This window comes from Rhinoraja longicauda, chromosome 21 (genome assembly GCF_053455715.1).
Source record: "Rhinoraja longicauda isolate Sanriku21f chromosome 21, sRhiLon1.1, whole genome shotgun sequence".
Lineage (NCBI taxonomy): Eukaryota > Metazoa > Chordata > Chondrichthyes > Rajiformes > Arhynchobatidae > Rhinoraja > Rhinoraja longicauda.
Window position 1 is genome coordinate 21,220,286 of NC_135973.1, and position 21,112 is coordinate 21,241,397.

General features: G+C 45.5%; 1 protein-coding gene across 1 annotated transcript; it reads right to left on the bottom strand.

The window, feature by feature from the left end:
• Window positions 1-2,194: 2,194 nt before the first annotated feature.
• Window positions 2,195-14,894, bottom strand: LOC144604187 (parvalbumin, thymic-like). Its single transcript, XM_078418392.1, has 7 exons — window positions 14,782-14,894; window positions 10,003-10,088; window positions 8,267-8,333; window positions 7,093-7,160; window positions 4,763-4,889; window positions 3,383-3,492; window positions 2,195-2,271 (listed from the first exon to the last, which is right to left on the bottom strand). Exons 1-7 carry the CDS (start codon window positions 14,892-14,894, stop codon window positions 2,222-2,224), a joined length of 621 nt encoding a protein of 206 aa, XP_078274518.1. The 3' UTR covers window positions 2,195-2,221.
• Window positions 14,895-21,112: the final 6,218 nt, after the last annotated feature.

Sequence of the window (21,112 nt, forward strand, 5' to 3'; positions counted from 1 at the left end):
ATCCCAACAAGCATTAACTCTTTGAAAGGCTAGTTGACAAAATTGATCTGCAGATCATGGCGGCACGGTGGCACAGCGGTAGAGTTGCTGCCTTTACAGCGAATGCAGTGCCGGAGACTCGGGTTCGATCCTGACTACGGGCTCCGTACTGTACGGAGTTTGTACGTTCTCCCCGTGACCTGCATGGGTTTTCTCCGAGATCTTCGGTTTCCTCCCACACTCCAAAGACATACAGGTATGTAGGTTAATTAGCTGGGCAAATGTAAAAATTGTCCCTAGTGGGTGTAGGATAGTGTTAATGTGCGGGGATCACTGGGCGGCGTGGACCCGGTGGGCCGAAGGGCCTGTTTCTGCGCTGTATCTCTAAATCTAAAAAATCTAAATCTAAAATAACTTGTAATTACTTCAGTTGCAGAGTTCATATACAGCAGGGAAGAAAGATATATGAACAAAATAAACTCATTCAACCTCAAGGCTGCCTGATCAATCAAACAGATGACAGCTGATCTCTCTCTTAACTCTATATCTTAGGTTTATCAATCTTCAACAACTTATCCCAGAGAGATTTGGGGCAGAGCGTTTCAGATTTCCGCTACCATTAGAAACACAGCATACGATATAGCATTATCTGGAGCAGGCGTTTCGGCCCATCATGGTCGGTTTGCCACTCAATAAGATTGTGGTCATTTTTTTGCTACTTCATCTGTCTTTTCCTGTTTAATACCACACACTTTAAGTTCCTTAATATCTAAAAACTCATAGTGACTGAGCTATTACTTCTGTAGAGAATTCTAAAGGTCACGGACCTCTAAAAGACATTTGGACAGGTGCATGGATAGGAAAGGTTCAGAGAGATGTGGGCCAAACGTGGGCTGGTGGGACGAGTGTGGATGGGCTATCTTGGTCAGCACGGGTAAGTTTGGCAAGACCTGGGTTTGATCCTGACCATGGATTCTGTCTGTACTGGTACCGCCTCTACTGACAGTTTGTATATTCTCCCTGTGACCACATGGATTTTATTCCAGGTGTTCCGATTTCCACCCACACTCCAAAGACGTACAGGTCTGTCAATTAATTGGCTTTGGTAAAAATCGTAAGTTGTCCCTTGTGTGTAGGATAGTGCTACTGGACAGGATGATCACTGGTCATCATGGACTTGTTGGGCCGAAGGGCCTGTTTCCACGCAGTATCTCTAAAGTATGGTAAAGAACTAAAGGAAAGACATTAGGATTCTGGGGAAAGAAATGTTAATCTTGAATGACCAGACACCAGCATGTTCCAGGCACCCACCACCCTCTGAGTAAAAGACTTGTCGCATGCATCTCCATCAAATTTTGACGCACTCACCTGAGAGAGTGGTGTGTGTCAATTCTATGGTATCCCACTTTCTCACATACTCTCTGCACACTAGGAGCAATTTACACAGGCCAATTAAACTACAAACTCGCACGTCTTTGGGATGTGGGAGGAAACCGGAGCACCCGCAGAATACCATGCGCTCACAGGGAGAACGTGCAAACTCCACACAGACAGCAGATGAGGTCGGGATTGAACCTGGGGCTCTGGCGCTGCGAGGCAGCAATTCTACCTGTTGCGCCATTGTGCCACCACTAATATATTTTTAAAGTATTACATTGGCTGAAAGGAACCTTTATTTGGAGGCACAAGAAACTGCAGATGCTGAAACCCTGAGAGAAAGCACAAAGTGCTGGAGTAACTCAGCGGGTCAGGTAGCATCTGTGGAGGGAATGGACAGACCATGTTTCAGGTCTGACTTATCGAATTTATTTTTGCTTTAATTGTGATCTGATCATTCAAAAGTGCCTGAGAGCGGGGTGTAAAACTTCAGTTTAAGATATCGTCCTCAGGGGTGGCACAGTGTCGCAGCGGTAGAGTTGCTGCCTCACACCGCCAGAGACTATCTGTACGGAGTTTGCACGTTCTCCCTGTGATCGCGTGGGTTTTCTCCTGGTGCAGTACTCCCTCAATACTGTTCCTGTCCATGCATTGTGATTATATTGTTTTTCTCACAGATAAAGTGACACAAATAAATTTACTTTCAAAATGTACTTTATTTAGTATTGAGCTACCTTTCCTTGAGAGATACACAACCAATCATTTAGCACATTTCCGTCATGCTGTTTGATCAAAGGTGTCCAGATCAATGCCTGCCTCAGCGTTGGTAAAGTGGATGCAATAGAACATGACAGCCTTTCTCGGATTAGTTCTTGGCTTCAGGATTTCTCGACAACAACACTAGTTGTAGGAATTCTGCAATGGAAACACAGGGCATTATGCATTTACTTTAGTTTAGAGATGCACCGTGGAAACATGCCCTTCAGCCCATCGTGTCCACGCCGACCAGCTAGTTCTAGTTCTACGTTATCCCACTTTCGCCTCCATTCCCTACATACTATGGGGCAATTTACAGGGCCAATTAACTTACAAACCCGCACGTCTTTGGGATGTGGGAGGAAACCGAAGCACCCGGAGGAAACCCACGTGGTTCCAGGGAGAACGTACACACAGACAGCACCCAGGGTGAAGATCGAACCTGGATCTCTGGCGCTGCGAGGCAGCAGCTCTACCCCTTGCGCTACTGTGTCGTGCTAATTTGATGATAAATTTAATACTAGGTTATTCAGACTGCACTCAATGTAAAAACTAACAAGTGTGAAGTGTGGAAGTGGCGAAAGAAAAGACAAGGCCAAAGGACACCTCTGGGTTTAGACGCTCTGCCCAGAGACCATTGATGCTTAGATGGCAACCAGTGTCACAGAAGGCCATTCAGCCCATCATGCCTATGCCAGGTCTTTGGAAATAGTATCCAAAGTCCCGCCCCATTGCTGTCCTCACACCGCTGTCAAAAGTGTTCTCCTTTGGGCAAAGACAGAAAGACAGTGAACATTAGATGCATCTCACAGGCTCAAATAGTTGGTGCAGTTACCGGCTATAATTGGGAAAGATTTGGACAAATAGCAAGTGAGTGAGAGAGGAAAAGAGAAATAGAAAGAAAAAGAGAGAAATTGAGAGGCAGAGAGAAAGTGACAGTAGGGAGAGAGAGATTGAAAGAGAGAAAAAGAAATACAGAGAGAAAGGGTGAGAGATAAAAATACAGAGAAAAAGAGAGGGAAAGAGAAAGAGAGAGAAAGAGGGACAGAGCAAGACTGTGAGAGAGAGTGAAAGAGAGAGAAATAGAGAGGAGGAGAGCGCCACAACAGAATGGAGTTCTTGCTGAATGTGGGATGGGAAGGAATGGTAGTTGAGTTAGCTGTGGAAGTCAAGCAGTCAACCATGTAGAGTATGATTTGATTGGATAGCTTGCTGAACAGTGTACCTGTGTACACGTGACATTAAATAAATCTGAAAGTGCTACACTTACCCTGATATTTGATTTTCCCATCACCATCATTGTCCACAGCGGAAACCATGGACTCGGCCTCTCTATCGCTCAGCATTCTGGCATCGGGGGAGAAGTATTTAAGGAAGGACCTAAAGCAGGAAACACGATCAATGGATGGGTCGGGTTCTACAAACGAACCAACTTGCATTCTTGTAGCGAAACATCCCAACACGGTCATAATGTTGGACTGTGGTCAGGCCGCATTTGGAGTGCTGCATGCAGTTCTGGTCGCCCCATTCCGTGAAGGCTTTGGAGAGGTTGCAGAGGAGGTTTACCAGAATACTGCCTGGATTAGAGGGTTTCTGCTCCAGGGAGAGTTTGGACAAACTTGGATTGTTTTCTCTGGAACGTCAGAGGTTGAGGGCAGTATATAAAATTATGAGAGGCATAGATAGGGTAGACAGTCAGAACCTTTTCCCCAGGATGGAAATGCCCAACACTAGAGAGCATAGCTATAAGGTGAGAAGGGGAAAAGTTTAATGGAGATGTGCAGGACAAGTTTTTTTACACAAGAGTAGTGGAAGCCTGGAACGCGTTGCCAGGCAGGGTGGTGGAGGTGAATACGATAGTGGTGTTTAAGAGGTTTTTGAACAGGCACATGGAAGTGCAGGGAATTGAGGGATTTGGATTATGTACAAGCAGATGAGACCCTGATCTTGGGTGCTGTCTGTGTGGAGTTTGCACATTCTCCCTGGTAACCATGCCTGCTTCCCCGGATGCTCTAGTTTGTCCCCACATTCCCAAAACATGAGGGTTGGTGGATGAATTGTGATGTACTGTTCTATGCTCAATGTTCTCTGTAAATCTCCTCACACCCTCTGGTCTAAGAGTGCAGATCGCTAGACGGAAAATGAAAAATAGGACTGACTAGTTCTGATGCAAGGACATTCATCCGAAAGTTAATTTTTAGTTTAGTTTAGAGATACAGTGCGGAAACAGGCCTTTCACCCCATGGAGTCTGCGCCGACCAGCGGTCTCTGTACACTAACACTATCCTGCACACTATGGACAACTTGCAATTTTTACTGAAGCCGATTAACCTACAAACCTGAACGTCTTTGGAATGTGGGAGGAAACCCATGCGGTTACAGGGAGAACGTACAAATTTCATACAGGCAGCACCTGTAGTCAGGATTGAACCTGGGCCTCTGGCACTGTAATGCAGCAATTTACCGCTGAGCCACCATGCCACCCTAATGCTGCAAAATATTCAACATAAACTTTCAGAGGATATATTGACTGTTTCTCCACAGATGCTGCCTTTTATTTCAGATTTTCTGTACACAGAGTATTTGGCCTTTGTAGCAGTAGAAACCATGCTCTTCAAACCCCTTGGGCCACAACTCCTCCTGTCCTTACTTGAGTTCACTCTTGTCTATGTAGCTGCTCCCATCCTGGTCCAGAATTGCGAAGACTTCCTTCACTTCGTCATTGGATTTACTGGAGAGGCCACTTGTTTCAAAAAACTTCTTGAAGGTGAAAGACTCTGAGATGAAAAGAAAAGATAATTGTAGAGTCATACAGCATGCAAAGCAAACAGACCCTTCAGTCCAACTCAGCAAAGCCATCCAAGGTGCCTCATTTAAGATAGTCCCATTTGCTTCCATTTGGCCCATATCTTTAGACTTTAGACTTTAGCCTTTAGAGATACAGCTCAGAAACAGGCCCTTCGGCCCACCAATTCCACGCCAACCAACGATCACTCCGTACACTAGCACTACCCCACACTAGGGACAATTTTACAATTTTACCGAAACCAATTAAACCTACAAACCTATATGTCTTTGGAGTGTGGGAGGAAACCAGAGAAAATGCACGCAGTCACAGGGAGAACATACAAACTTCGTAAAGTCAGGATTGAACCTGGGTCTCTGGCGCAGTAAGGCAGCAACTCTACTGCTGCACCACTGTATTGCCCGCTCTCTAAACCTTTCCTATCCACGTACATGTGTCTTTCAAATGTTGTTGTAGTACCTGCCTCAACTAACTCGCCTCGCAGCTCGTTCCAAATACTCACCACCCACAGAGTGAAAAAGTTGCCCCGCAGGTTCCTATTTGAATCTTGTCCCTCTCACCTTAAATGTATGTCCTCTGGTTCTTGATTCCCCAACCCAGGATAAAAGACACTGTGCATCTACCCTATCTATTCACAAATAGTGTGAAACAAAATTATTTTAAAAGTCTGTAAGTCCATGGTAGTGCAAGAGATGGTCCATAGTGTTCCATTGCTGAGGTACATTAGGATTCTTCAAGAAACTGTGCTTTCACCGTTTTCATTCCCCTAATGATTTTATACACCTCTATAACATCAAAATTACAAAGGGAATTCAAGGTGAGATAGCCAATTGGATTCACAATTGACATGGAGGAAGGAGTGAAAGGTGGTTGTGGAGGTTTATTTTATCTAATTGGAATCCCATGACCAATGGAATGTCACAGGGGTCGGTGCTAGGTCCAATGGTGTTTGTTATCTTCATTAATGAAGTGAATGAAGACAATGAAGTTAACATCGTTAATAACTTTACAGATGGTACCAAAATAGTTGGAATAGTAGGCAGCAGAGAAGCTTATCTAAGTCTACAACAAGATCTAGAGAAGGTGGGACAAGGAATGGCAAATGGAATTTAATTCTGACAAGTGAGTGTTGCACTTTGGTATATAGTGTTATGTTTCATAGAACGAGCTGTCGGAGGAGGTAGTTGAGGCAGGTACTATCGCAACGTTTAAGAAACATTTAGACAGGTACATGGATAGGATAGGTCTAGAGGGAAATGGGCCAAACACAGGGAGGTGGGACGTGTAGCTGGAGCATGTTGGTCGGCGTGGGCCAGTTGAGCCGAAGGCCCTGTTTCCACGCTGCATGACTCTATGAGTCTATATCAAATCAGGGCAGGACTTACAAAATAAATGGCAAAGCCCTGGAGAGTGTTGCAGAACAGAGAGATGTGGGAGTACAGGTGAGAGGTTCCCTAAAAGTAGCGAGGCAAATGGACAGTGTGGTAAAGAAGGTGTCTGCCACACTTGCCTTCATTGGGAAGGGTATTCAGAGCAAATGTCGGGAAGTCATGATGGAGCACTTTATATTCTTTTACACCAGGATGTTACTTGGGCCTGTGGGCTTGAGCTATAGGGAAAAGTTGAATAGGCTGGGACTTTTTTCTTTGGAGTGTGTTAGGTGATCTTGTTAATATGTACCATGAAGGGCATGGATAAAGTGAACACTCACAGTCTTTTTCCCACCATAGAGGATTCAAAAACTAGAGGGTATAGACTTAAATTGAAAGAGGAGAGATATAATGCATTCAAGAGAGAGCTGAATAGAGCTCTTAAGGATAGCGGAGTCAGGGGGTATGGGGAGAAGGCAGGAACGGGGTACTGATTGAGAATGATCATCCATGATCACATTGAATGGCGGTGCTGGCTCGAAGGGCCGAATGGCCTCCTCCTGCACCTATTGTCTATAAGAGGGACCTCAGGGGTAACTTTGTTCTATCTATTGTACTTGAGTTTGACTGATCATATCTACGTATGGGGGTATCTGATCTATATCTATGTATGGGGTATCTGATCTGTTTGGATAGCATGCAAACTAAAGCTTTTCTTTGCATCTTGGTACATGAGACAATAATAAACTTAAATGAAACCTAAACCTTTTTTGCAGATTAATTCAAAGAAACTAAATACTTTACCTTTGCATTGTTCGATAGCCTTGGAGATGTCCCCAGCTCTCAGTATTTCGGTGATTTTCATGGTAAAACTACCCAGCAGAAATAACACAGTAAATTGTAACAAATTGTTTGCATAAAGCATACTTTTCCAATACATTTCAGACATGATATTTTCATCAAAACACAAGTTTTGAAGAAGGGTCCGTCATGTGTGAAACGTCTTCAGCCCATTCCCTCCCCAGATGCTGCCTGACCTGCTGGGTGGTTCAGAACATAGAAAAGTACAGCACAGGAACAGGCCCTTCGGCCCATAATATCCATGCTGAACACGATGTCATATCAAACTAATCCCCTCTGCATTCACCTGATCCATATCCCTCCATTTCCTGTATATCCATGTACCTATCTAAAAGCCTCTTAAACGCCACATTTGCATCTGCCTCCACCACCACCCTTGGCAGAGTGTTTCAGGCATCCACCACCCTCTGTGGAGAAAAACCTGCCCCGCACATTTCCTTTAAACTTTGCCCCTCTCACTTTAAAGCTATGCCCTCGAGTCTTTGACATTTCCATCCTGAGGGAAAGGGATTGATCAAGATTCCAGCATCTGCAGTCTCTTGTGTCTCTCTTTAGTTTCATCAAACTGGTACGACCAACAGTTACAGGGCATGAGTGTTGGATAACTTTCACCTATTAATGCCAGCATTTATTACCCATCCTTAATTGCCCCTAGAGATGCTGATGGAAAAACTTGGCTATTATGGAGTCAACCACATTGGCAGGTCTGGCGGCACGGATGGGCCAGGCGAGGGGACGAAGGGCAGATTTCCTTCCCTGTGAGACTTTAATGAACCAGGTGAACAAATAGCCAGTAATTATTTTAGTTCAGTTCCTTAGCTAATGACTACCAGATTACTAAATTGATGGGCAGCACAGTGGTGCAGTTGGTAGAGCCGCTACCTCACAGCGCCAGAGACCCGGGTTTGATCCTGTCTCGGATGCTGGCTGTGTGGAGTTTGCATCTGAGTCTTGACCAGGTGGGTTTCCTCAAGACTCAAGAAGTCTGAAGAAGGGGTCCCGACCTGAAACGTCACCTATTCTTTTTCGCCAGAGATGCTGCCTGGCCCAATGAGTTACCCCAGCGCTTTGTGTCGATCTTCGGTGTTGACACAACGTGGATCCCTGCACCACTCACCTGCTGTGGCCTTCTTCTTCCTCCGGCGAGAGAGAGAGCAAGTGGAACGAGCGGGGCTGGCTGGTGCCTGAGATGCGTCTGAGCCTTTAAATACCTTTCACCCTGCATGCCAGCACCACAACCGTGCGGTCATGCCTCATTTACCAACGGTGAAACCCACGTCAAAGCAAAGCTGGCTGATCTCGTCACAATGCCTGGGAACAACCACGTCGCATGGGATTGCTCCTGTGTGAGAGAGAGAGAGAGAGAGAGAGAGAGAGAGAGAGAGAGAGAGAGAGAGAGAGAGAGAGAGATAAAATGATCAGTCATCCTACAGGTATGGAACAGTTGTGTTGACTGGTGAGTGACGGGTTCCCAGCCACTGTGCGGGTGCAGTCACCTTTACCGTCTCACCGCAGTCAAAAGGTCACAATGGAGCAGTTGGTAGACCCAGGTTTGATCCTGACCTCAGGCACTGTCTGTGTGTGGAGTTTATTTTAATTTAGTTTAGTTTGGTTTAGTTTAGTTTATTATCACGTGTACCGAGGTACAGTGAAAAGCTTTTTGCTGTCAGCAGAAAGACTATACATGATTACAATCGAACCATCTCTCCCTGTTCTCCCTGTATACATTCTCCCTGTGACCCCGTGGGTTTCCTCCAGGTGCTCCGGTTTCCCTCCACATCCCAAAGACGTGCGGGTTTGTAGGTTTGTCGGCCTTCTGTAAATTTCCCCCTAGTATGTAGAGAGTGGATAAGAAAGTGGGATAACATGGAACTAGTGTGAACATGTGATCGATGGTCGGCGTGGACTCGATGGGCCGAAGGGCCTGTCTCCATGCAGTATCTCTAAACTAAATTAAATGTCACATGCATCAGGGGAAATTAGTTTAACTTGGCATGGCACCATGTGTGGCACAGACATTGTGGGCTGGAGGGGCCATTCCAGTGCTGTACTGTTCTACGATCCATGTTCAAAAGGAGACAGAATGATTGAACAAGTGGATGAGAACATAGAACATAGAATAGGGAACAGTACAGCACAGGAACAGGTACTTTGGCCCACAACATCTGTGTTGAACACAATGCCAAAGACTATCTCTTATCTGCCAGCACCTAATTCATATCTCCTCATTCACTGCAAATACATGTGCCTATCTACAAGTCTTTTAAACGCCACTATCAGATCTGCCTCCAACACCACCCCCGGCAGCACATTCTAGGCACCCACCATCCTTTGTGTAAGAGAGCCGCACTCACCTTAAAGCTATACCGTCGTCTTTGATATTTCCATCCTGGGTAAAAGGTTCTGACTGTCTTCCCTATCTATTTCTCTCATAATTTCATTTGCTTCTATCAGATCTCCCCTCAATCTCTGGCGTTCCAAGGGAAACAATATGAGTCTGTCCAACCTCTCCCTGTAGCTAAAGATAAACACAAAGTAACTCAACAACTCTGGAGAATAAAAGGATGGGTGACATTTCGGGTTGAGATCCTTCTTCAGATTCTGAAAAAGGGTCTCGACCCGAAAAGTCACCCATCCATTTCTCTCCAGAGATGCTGCTTGACCCGTTGAGTTACCTCAGCACTTTATGTCTATCGTAGGTATAAACCAGCACATGCAATTCGTTGTTCCTACTCTCCGTGTAGTGAATACTTGTTAATCACACAATTCTGTGTCACACAAAACACTCCTCTGCAACTGAAGGCGAGGTGGGGAAAGGTGAGAATATTTGGTGGGAAAAGTCTGAATACAGACCATGTTTGAAGTGATGAGAAAGCAGCAAGTGCTGTTCTGCAGGAGATCTGTGTATGCCGGTCTTTGCGAAGCAGGGAATAAACATGCTGACAAAGAGAGCGGTTATTGGGGGTTGTCAGACATTATGGCTCTATGGGTCTTGTCGATGTAGCCCGATCTGTCAAACAGACCAGAGTCCCCACCAATGACTCCATCTACATTTCACGCTGCCTCGGGAAAGAAGCCAACATAATCAAAGACTTGTCCCACCCCGATCATTCCTTCTGCTCCCCGCTCCCGTCTGGCAGAGGGTGCAGAAGCTTGAAAGCGTGCACCACCACGCTCGGAAACAGCCTCTTCTCTTTTTTTAAAAATTAAAAAAAAAAAAAAATTAATTCAAAAATATTTATTCAAATATTAAAATAATATATACAATACAATAAAACCAAAACAGAACCCACCACCAGAATATTATACAAACAAATATACCTATTGAAACTATTATACAATTATATTACAATCCCCATCCAGGATACATCCAATCCCCCGCGGTGCCCAGCGATCCCGGAAATCCTCCAGGGTGCCCGTGGACAGCGCGCAGTCCCTCTCCAACACCACCCGGGCACGGACGTAACCCCGGAAAAGGGGCAGGCAGCTGGCTCGGGCAGAGCCCTCTTCCGCCTGGCGCCGTGAGTCGCGGATGGCCAGCTTGGCCTGGCCCAGGAGCAACCCAACAAGGACATCTTCGGCCCTACCTTCTCCCCTACGCACAGGGTGTCCAAAGATGAGGATGGTGGGTGAAAAATGAAGCCAAAAAGCAAGGAGCAGCCCCTTTAGATATTGGAACAGGGGCTGCAACCTCACACACTGCATGTACACGTGGTACACAGACTCTTCCAACCCGCAAAAGTGGCAGGCGGCTGGCGAGTCTGTGAACCGCGCGAGGAACAGGTTGCAGGGGACTCCACAGTGCAATACCTTCCACCCCAAGTCCCCGATGGAGAGGGGTAGAATTCCTGCGTAGAGGGACCCCCACCGCGGGGTCACCTCGTGACCGGAAGGCAACACCGACCGCCCTCTTCTCCTCTTGGAGGCAGAGCTGACTTGTGTACATAACTCCATCTCGAAGAAGCCTCATTAAAGTTTACTGTAACCAGTTCTGTATCCGTGACTGGGAACTGTCTGCCCCCTGCTGGCACCACTGAATTATGATTGATTGAAAGATGCAGCATGGAAACAGTCCCTTTGGCCCAGTCCATGCCAACCATTGATCACCCGTTCACACTAGTTCCAGGTTATCGCACTTTCTCATCCACAATCTACACATGAGGGGCAATCTTCACAGAGGCCAATTTTCCCAGGTTGGGAATGCCAAAGATGATCGGGCAGAGCTTTAAGGTGAGAGGGGTAAAGTTGAGAGGAGATGTGCGTGGCAGGTTTTTTACACAAAGGGTGGTGAGTGCCTGAAAGATGCTGGGCTGCCAGGGGTGGTGATGGAGGCAGATATAATAGTGGCATGTAAGAGACCTTTGGATAGGCATATGGATATGCGGGGACTGGAGGAATATGGATCGCATGAGAACCGAGGAAATTAATTTAAGTTGGCCACATGTTCGGCATGGACATTATGGGCCAAAGGACCCGTTCCTGTGCTATATTGTTCTACGTTGTAACACAGGCAGCACAGCGGATAGAGCTGCTGCCTCACAGCGCCAGAGATCCAGGTTCGATCCTGACCTCGGGTGCTGTCTGTGTGGACTTTACACGTTCTCCCTGTTACTGCGTGGGTTTCCTCTAGGTGCTCCGGTTTTCTCCCACATTCTTAAGACGATTGGATTTGTAGGTTAATTGTCCTCTGTAAATTGTCCCTAGTGAGGCAGCAACTCTACTGTTGTGCCACTGTGCTGCCGATGTTTAGCCTGCGTCAGCTTTCTCCAGCCCACTGGTCTCTGCGTGTGTGAGGTGGTGGGATGGGTGGGCTCTGTGGCATTACCCTGTTACCTCTGACAGTGATGGATTACCTGCCCTGAGCTGCAGATAGTGTGGTGGAAAAGCTGATCTACTCTCCTCCATTGTTTGCAAGATGGTCTGGGGTGATAAAGCGTGGGAGAATTGAAACTGCCCTCATTCCCTCTTCTGTGTGACCTCAATCTATGGTTCACCTACGGCACTTTTTATAGAATGACAGGGCACGGAATGAGACCACTCACCCATTGCATCTGTGCTTGCCCTTTGAAAGAGCTCTCAGATCAGTCAGGAGTTTACAGATAGATCAAGAGTGTTTAACTGTCCTGTGTAGCGAAAACGGAATAATGAAATTCTTACTTGCAGCAGCATAACAGGTCTGTAAACCCAGTGCTCATAGATAACAAAACAAACGAAGATTGTTTCAATAGACTTTTAGACTGTAGAGATACAGCATGGAAACAGGCCCTTCAGCCCACCGAGTCCACGCCGACCAGCGATCATTCCATACACTAGCACTAAAGTACACACTAGGGGCAATTTACAATTTTGTTACCATAGTCAATTAACCTACGTCTTGGAAACAGGCTTGTTGGCCCACCAAGTCCATGCCGAGTCAAGAATCACCTGTACACTAGTCCTATGTTATCCCACCACCAGGCTCGTTGGCCCACCAAGTCCATGCCGAGTCAAGAATCACCTGTACACTCGTTCTATGTTATCCCAATTTCACATCCTACACACTAGGATCAATTTACAAAGGCCAATTAACCTCCAAACCTGCACAAAGAGTGGGTGGAAACCAGAGCACCTGGAGAAAGCTCACGCGGTCACAGGAAGAATGTACAAACTCCATACAGACAGCACCCATAGTCAGGATCGAACCCGGGTCTCACGCTGTAAGGCAGCAACTCTACCGCTGTGCCACTCTGCCGCCCAAGAAAATAAATAAATTAAATTTAAATTAAATATTAGTGCAAAATATGTCGGAGGTCCCTAATGCAACCAAGGCAGCGAAATGTCCGCCAGGGGAATGTTGCCGACAGGCCCGCTCCATAATGCAGGAGTACGTGCTGAGGGACGCACTGAAGTTCAGTGCAGCCAACGCCAAGGCTCTGTGGGGAAGACCCTAGTCTAAGGTCCTTCCACAGCTGGACATTGAGGGGCAGACTCTGGTTGAGACAACCCCTCAAACAGGGGAAGGGATATCACCTTAGGAGGCTTCATGAGTGGGAAGGGTATTTTGTCTAAAGATAGTTGCGAACACTACTGAGTATGACACTATTGAGTAAATAGACACTGAGAATGTCTGAAGAGTTTTTGCATGTTTCTTTTGTTTGGCATTTATTAAATTACGAATAGCCTTTGTTTTTTTTGGGGGGGGGGGAAATTAATACTGAACTTACTCCATGATCCTTGGAATCAATAAATATATTTAATAAATAGCAAATTCACAGAGACTCAGCTCATAAGAAATTTAGTTTTACTTATTTTTGTTATGATTCACCATTATCTGCGATGTTACAGAGTTTTAGAAAGTTGTTGATGTGTTTGGAGAGTGCAGGTATTTGGATTGGAAGGGAGGGTTAATTAACTACAAACCAACACCACCAGATGGCAGCACTGAGACAGATTGCTGCCAAAGCACAGATTCTAACCTTGAAGGAAGACAAGTCAAGTCAAATCAAAGGCTGGAATACTGAAGGGATATCACCTTAGGAGGCTTCATGAGTGGGAAAGGGTATTTTGTCTAAAGATAGTTGCGAACACTACTGAGTATGACACTATTGAGTAAATAGACACTGAGAATGTGTGAAGAGTTTTTGCATGTTTCTTTTGTTTGGCATTTATTAAATTACGAAGAAAGGTCCCGACCCGAAACATCACCCATCCTTTTTCTCCAGAGATGTTGCCTGACCCACTGAGTTTCTCCGGCGCTTTGTGTCTATATTTTATATTTGTTTCTTCAATTAATTGTCGACACAAGGAATTGCAGATGCTGGTTTACAAAAAAAGACACAATGTGCTGGAGTAACTCAAGAACTGCAATTGTTGGTTTGCAAAAAAACGGGCACAAAGTGCTGGAGTAACTCAGCGGGTCAGGCAGCATCTCTGGAGAAGATGGGTAGGTGACGTTTTGGGTCGGGATTCTTGTGCAGATTGATTGTGGTGGGGCGTTGCGGTGAAAGCTGGAAGAGGGGAGGGGCAGGACAAGGTACTGCTCCATGGTGAAATCTCCTCAAGTATGCCTAGTTTGAACATGTTCTCCTCCTCTTTCCGACGGGAGATCTGTGTTTTCTTTCTTATTGCTGCCCCTCTGTGATTCCTGCTGTTCTCCTACTCTACGATCGTGTTCTAACGTGATCATTCACCAGGCTTTGTGCTGCCCCTCCTCTCTTCCAGCTTTCTCCACCCCCCTCATCACTATCAATCTGAAGATGGGCCCCCACCCAAAACATCACCTATCCTTGTTCTCCAGAGATACTGCCTGGCCCACTGGTTTACTCCAGCATTTTGTGTCTTTTTACGATTAATTGTCAAATACACAAGTACAGGGAGGTACAAGTACAATGAAACTCTTGCTTACAGGCACTTAGACCGAGACCGAGACAACACACCAAAATATAAATGATACATAAATTGCACATAAATTCTACAGGATACTGACGAGAAAAAGATTGTGTAAAAACAGAGCATTAGTGCAAAACACAATTAGAAAACAAGTTCATGGTAGTGCAAGCGGTGGTCTGTAGTGTTCTGTTGCTGAGGTAGGGTTAGGGTTGTGCGGGTCAGTTCAAGAACCTGATGGTTGTAGAAAAGTAGCTGTTCCTGAACCTGATGGTGTGGAACTTCAGACTCCTGCCCAACGGTAGCAGCGAGAAGAGGGCACAGCCCAGATGGTGGGTATCCTTGATGATAGGTGATGCCTTCTTGAGACAACACTTCATGTAGATGTTTTTGACGACAGGGAGGACTTAAAGGATTTTAGTTTCATTTACTTCAGAGATACTGCATGGAAACAGGCCCTTCGGACTACTGAGTCCACACCTACAAATATTCACTCGTTCACACTAGTTTCTATGTTATACCACTTTCTCATCCATTCCCTGCACACTAGGGGCAATATACAGAGGCCAATCACTTTTGGACTTTTATCCGTAACTCCACGACCGACTAAGGCAAGCATGCTGTATGCCCTCTTTATCCCCCTATCTACGGGTTGTGTTTCACTCTCCACAAAGATGTACTGAGGATTTCACTCATTGTATTATGTTGCGGGGGGGGGGGGGGGGGGGGGGCGGCGGGGGGCCTTTCAGGCAAGTTGCAAGCACAAGCTAAATCTAAAGCATCTTATCGAGATGCACCATGGCATGGTTTGGGAACAGCTTCATCCAAGACCGCAAGAAATTGCAGAGCGTTGCGGACGTAGACCAGACCATCATACAAACCAACCTCCCATTCATTGACTCCATCTACACTTCACGCTACCCCGGCAAGACCACCATCATAATCAAGGACCAGAAAGATACACTCTCTCTTCGCCCCAGTCTCTCATCAGGCCAGAGGTTAGAAGTGTGAAAACGCACACCTCCAGATTCTTCTCAGCTGTTATCGGGCAACTGAACCATCCTCTCACCAGCTGGCGTGCGGTCCTTCCATCTACCTCATTGGGGACCTTCGATCGGACATTATTGGACTTTATCTTGCACTAAATATTAAACCCTTTATCCTGCATCTGTACACTGCGGAGTGCACCATTGTAATCATGGATAGTCGTTTCGCTGACTGGATAGCACGCAACAAGTGTGTGAGTTGTTGGGCCTGTACTCGTTAAGGGTTTACAATGATGAGGGGGGACATCATTGAAACTTTCAGAATAGTGGAAGGCCTGGATAGAGTGGATGTGGAGAGGATGCTTCCACTAGTGGGAGAATCTAGGACCAGGGAGCACAGCCACAGAATAGAATGGAGATGAGGAAGAATTCCTTTAGCCGGAGAGTGGTGAATCTGTGGAATTCGTTGTCACAGACGGCTGTGGAGACCAAGTCAATGGGTATTTTTAAATCAGAGATTGACTGATTCTTGATTAGTAAGGGTATCAAGGGTTACGGGGAGAAGGCAGGAGAATGGGATTGAGAGGGAAAGATACAGTAGATCAGCCATGATTGAATGGCGGAGTAAACGCTATGAGCCGAATGGCCTAATTCTGCTCCTATGACTTATGAACTTATGAACAAAAAGCTTTTTACTGTACAAGTGATAATAATAAACTAAACTACACTAAACTTTGAAGTATTTTTATGTTGAGGGGAGGGGAGGGGTGTGGTGGGGTGGATAATGACTGTAATAGCAGCTGTTTTTGTTATTTAAAGAAAAACACGTGTCTTTTCTTACAAAAGTCAACCTGCCACCCACACATGCCTCACTCTGCACTTTACGGCTGACTCTTGGTGTTCCATGAAGTGTCAGTCACAAAGCAACCTGGAGTAGACAATAGATGCAGGTCAGGCCAATGTTAAAAGCACCTACAAGTGGAAGCACTTGTCCCAGTTTTTAAATGTTGAATGATCAGTTGTTCCTTCATGATAATAATGCCCCAGAACTTTAAAGACACCCTAATTATAGAACAGAGAACAGCACAGGAACAGGCCTCAATGTATGTGCTGCATATGAGGCCAGGTTAAACTAATCTCCACTGCCTCCAAGTGATCAATATCCCTCCATATCCATGCGCCTATCTTAAACGCCACTATCGTATCTGCCTCCACCACCACCTCTGGTAGTGCATTCCAGGCATCCACCAGCCTTTGTGTATGTAAAGAACTTGCTTAAGGTTTAGGGTTAGATCTATTATTGCCACATGTGCCAGTGTACGTGTACAGGTGTAGGTGTGCTGGTGTACATGTGCTGGTGTACGTGTGCTGGTGTACGTGTGCTGGTGTATATGTGCCGGTGTACATGTGCCAGTGTACGTGTGCTGGTGTACATGTGCTGGTGTACGTGTGCTGGTGTACATGTGCCGGTGTACATGTGCCAGTGTACGTGTGCAGGTGTAGGTGTGCCGGTGTACATGTGCCGTACATTTGCCAGTGTACATGTGCTGGTGTACATGTGCTGGTGTATATATGCCGGTGTACATGTGCCAGTGTACGTGTGCTGGTGTACATGTGCTGGTGTACGTGTGCTGGTGTACATGTGCCGTACATTTGCCAGTGTACATGTGCCGATGTATATGTGCCGATGTATATGTGCCGGTGTACATGTGCTGGTGTACATGTGCTGGTGTACATGTGCCAGTGTACATGTGCTGGTGTACATATGCTGGTGTACATGTGCTGGTGTACGTATGCTGGTGTACATGTGCTGGTGTACATATGCTGGTGTACATGTGCTGGTGTACATGTGCCGGTGTACATGTGCCGGTGTACATGTGCCGGTGTACATGTGCCACAGGACATTTGTGTGGCGAACGCCACAGGAGATCCTTTTTCCCTGTGGCTATCAAACTGTACAACTTCTCCCCCTTCTGTCATGGGGTAGACTGATTCCCCTCCCCTCCGCTCCCTCTCCCTCCCCCTCCCTAATCGCTGCACATCCCCAATCCTTTCCACTCGTCACTTTTAATTTCTTGTTGCATGTATTTTGTGTTTTTAAGACTGTTGGCAGACCAATTTCCCTCCCGGGATAAATAAAGTTTCATCGTATCATATTGTATCGTACAGTGAAAAGCATTGTTTTGCATGCTATCCAAATAAATCAGATATATAACTGTATCGGCACAGTGGCAAGCAGTAGAATTACTGCCTTACAGTGCCAGAGATCCAGGTTCGATCCTCATTATGGGTGCTATCTGTGTGGAGTTTACACGTTCTCCCTGTGACCACGTGGGTATTCTTCGGGTGCTTCGGTTTCCACCCACATCCCAAAGATGTGCGGCTTAGTAAGTGAATTGGCTTCTGCAAATCGCCTCTAGTGTGTAGGATGGAACTAGTGTATGGATCGTTGGTCGGCACGCACTTGATGGGCCAAAAGGTCTGTTTCCACACCATATCACTATAAGTAATCACACATAAATACAATCAAGTCAAACTCAACTACAATAGGTGGAACAAAGGGGAAGATACAGAGTGCAGAAGATAGTTCTCAGCATTGTAGCTCATTACATCTCCTTTAAACATTGCCCCTCTCACCTCAAAGCTCTGCCCTCAAATCTTTGACATTTCCACCTTGGGATCAAGGTCACTCTTCTTTGTTCCAGGGAAAACAGTCCCAACCTCCGTGAAAACGGAGAGGATGAGACGGAGTTTCTTCCCACAGGCCATCAGGACTGTCAACTTTTATAACTCCAGAAACTAAATTTTTGTCTACACTATAGTAACTTATTAACTTTATTTATATGCTGTAACTGTAATTCTTTTTTGTGCACAATCCGCAGGCATTGCCACTTTCATTTCACTGCACATCGTGTATGTGTATGTGACAAATAAACTTGACTTGACTTGACTTGACTTGACTTGACCTCTCCAGTCTCTCCCTATAACTCCTTATAACTCAGGCCTCCAGTCCCGGCATCAGCCTTGTGAATCTTTCCGGCATCTTTTACACCACAATAGCTATATAACACTTTCAACATTTGATCAAACACCAAATAAAGATGAGAAAAGATTGTGGGATCAATGTTGATGGCAAGGCCATCATTTAGTTTAGCGATACAGCATGGAAACAGGCCCTGGCTTCGGCCCATCAAGTCTGCGCCAACTATCGATCACTCTTTCACACTAGATTTATCTTATCCCACTCCCTACACACTAGGGGGGGCGGGATTTATCTGGAGCAACAGATGCTGAGGAGAGACCTGATTGAAGTATATAAATCTATGAGAGGCATAGATAGGGTAGACAGTCAGAAACTCTTTCCTTCGGTGGAAATGTCAAAGACCAGAGGGCGTAACTTTAAGGTGAGAGGGAAAAAAAATTTAAAACAGAGGTGCGGGGCAATTTTTTACAGAATGGAGAGTGCCTGGAACACACTGCCAGGGGTGATAGTGGAAGCAGATATGATAGTGGCATTTAAGAGACTTTTAGATAGACTGATGGATGCGCAGAAAATTGAGGGATATGAATCACATGCAGGCAGACGGGATTAATTTTTGTCATCATATTCAATGTAGTCATCATGGGCTGTCAGGTCCGTTCCTGTGCTGTACTGTTCTATATTCTAAATATAGCTGGACTATATTAAATCTATGGGAAGGGTCTCGACCCGAAACGTCGCCCATTCCTTCTCTCCTGAGATGCTGCCTGACCTGCTGAGTTACTCCAGCATTTTGTGAATAAATACCTTCGATTTGTACCAGCATCTGCAGTTATTTTCTTACATTAAATCTATGGAAGTCTATGCCCTTCCATTGAAAGTACCAAGGTAATATACTGTACAATCAATAAAAATAGATTGAGGCCTGCGTAGAGTAGATGCGGAGAGGATGTTTCCACTAATGGGAAAGTCTAGGACGACCAGAGGCCATAGCCTCGGAATAAAAGGGCGTTACTTTAGAAAGAAGACGAGGAGGAATTTCCTTAGTCAGAGGTTGGTGAATCTGTGGAATTCATTGCCACAGACAGCTGTGGGGGCCGTCACCGGGTATTTTTAGGGTGGAGATTGACAGATTCTTAATTGGTACAGGTGTCAAGGGTTATGGGGCGAAGGCAGGAGAATGGGGTTGAAAGGGAAAGATAGATCAGCCATGATTGAATAGACTTGATGGGCCAAATGGCCTAATTCTGCTCCTATGACTTATGAACTTATGAAAACATTTAAGTTAACTTCTAGGTAGCAGGTTGAATGACTTCAATAGAGAAAATATTGTCAAGATTGAGTTAATGATATGCTTTAGGAAGGTTGTATTTAATGGGAAACTGGAGAGTCAGAGTGTAAATTTGGCTTGTACTGAACTGGACAATATATCGTGCAACATGCTTAATTACAAATAAGCTCTTGACAGGTCAACATTTGACACTCCAGCAGGCTGGATTGCCAATTCCAGATTACTGCCTTGTTTGGAATCACGGGTACAAGATTTAGCAGGTGCTGATTGCATTTCAAGAATTCAGTTGCTATAGAATTTCATTTCTGTATTTCTTGAATCTCTGAGGAAGCCACAGATGTAAGTTGAACAAATTAGTTCAAAAGATTTCTTCTGAAGAGGCCCAGTGGCGCAGTGGTACAATTGCTGCTTTACAGCGCCAGAGACCCGAGTTTGAACGTGGCTATGGGTGCTGCTTCTATGCAGTTTGTACGTTCTCCCTGTAACCGTATGGGTTTTCTCCGTATCCTCCCACAGTCCAAAGACGTACAGGTTTGTAGGGTGTAAGATAGTGTTAGTGTACGGGGTGATCGCTGGTCAGCACGGACATGGTTAGCCAAAAGGCCTGTTTCCATGCTGTAATCTAAAGTAAAATAAAAAACCAACAAAATTAACAATGCACACCCAGGCACTGTGAAAGAAAAACCAGCCCATCCAAATCACAGTGCCAGAGACCCTGGCCTTGTGTACTGTGTGTGTGCGCGCATTCTCCCTGGAACCACATAGGTTTCCTCCGGGTGCTCCAGTTTCCTCCCACATTCCAAAGACGTTCGGGTTTGTAGGTTAACTGGCCTCTGTAAAAATTGCCCCTCGTGTGTAGGGAGTGGATGTGAAAGTGGGATAACATCGAACTAGTGTGAACGGGTGATCGTATGGATTCGGTGGGGTGAAGGTGGTGTATCTGTATCTCTAAACTAAACTAAACTAAACGAAAATAAAATTGCTGCTTACCTTCTAACCTCTCCCCAGTCATGGGGTCACGTATTCATACAGCACAGAAACAGATCACTGGCAAGCACTTGTTTAAACTGATCCCATTTCCATGCTCTTGTTCCTGACCCTACATTGCCTTGATTTCTGTCATGGGGAGATTTGCATCGGTGGGAGTTGGGTGGTGTTTAGGTTTAAGTTTATTATTGTCACATGTACCGAAGTGCAGTGAAAAGCTTTGTTTTGTATGCTATTCAATCAAATCAAATAATACTATACATAAATAGAATCAAGTCACACTCAAGTATAATAGGTAGAGCAAAGGGGAAGGTGCAGAGTGCAGTAAATACTACTCAGCATTGAAGCACATCA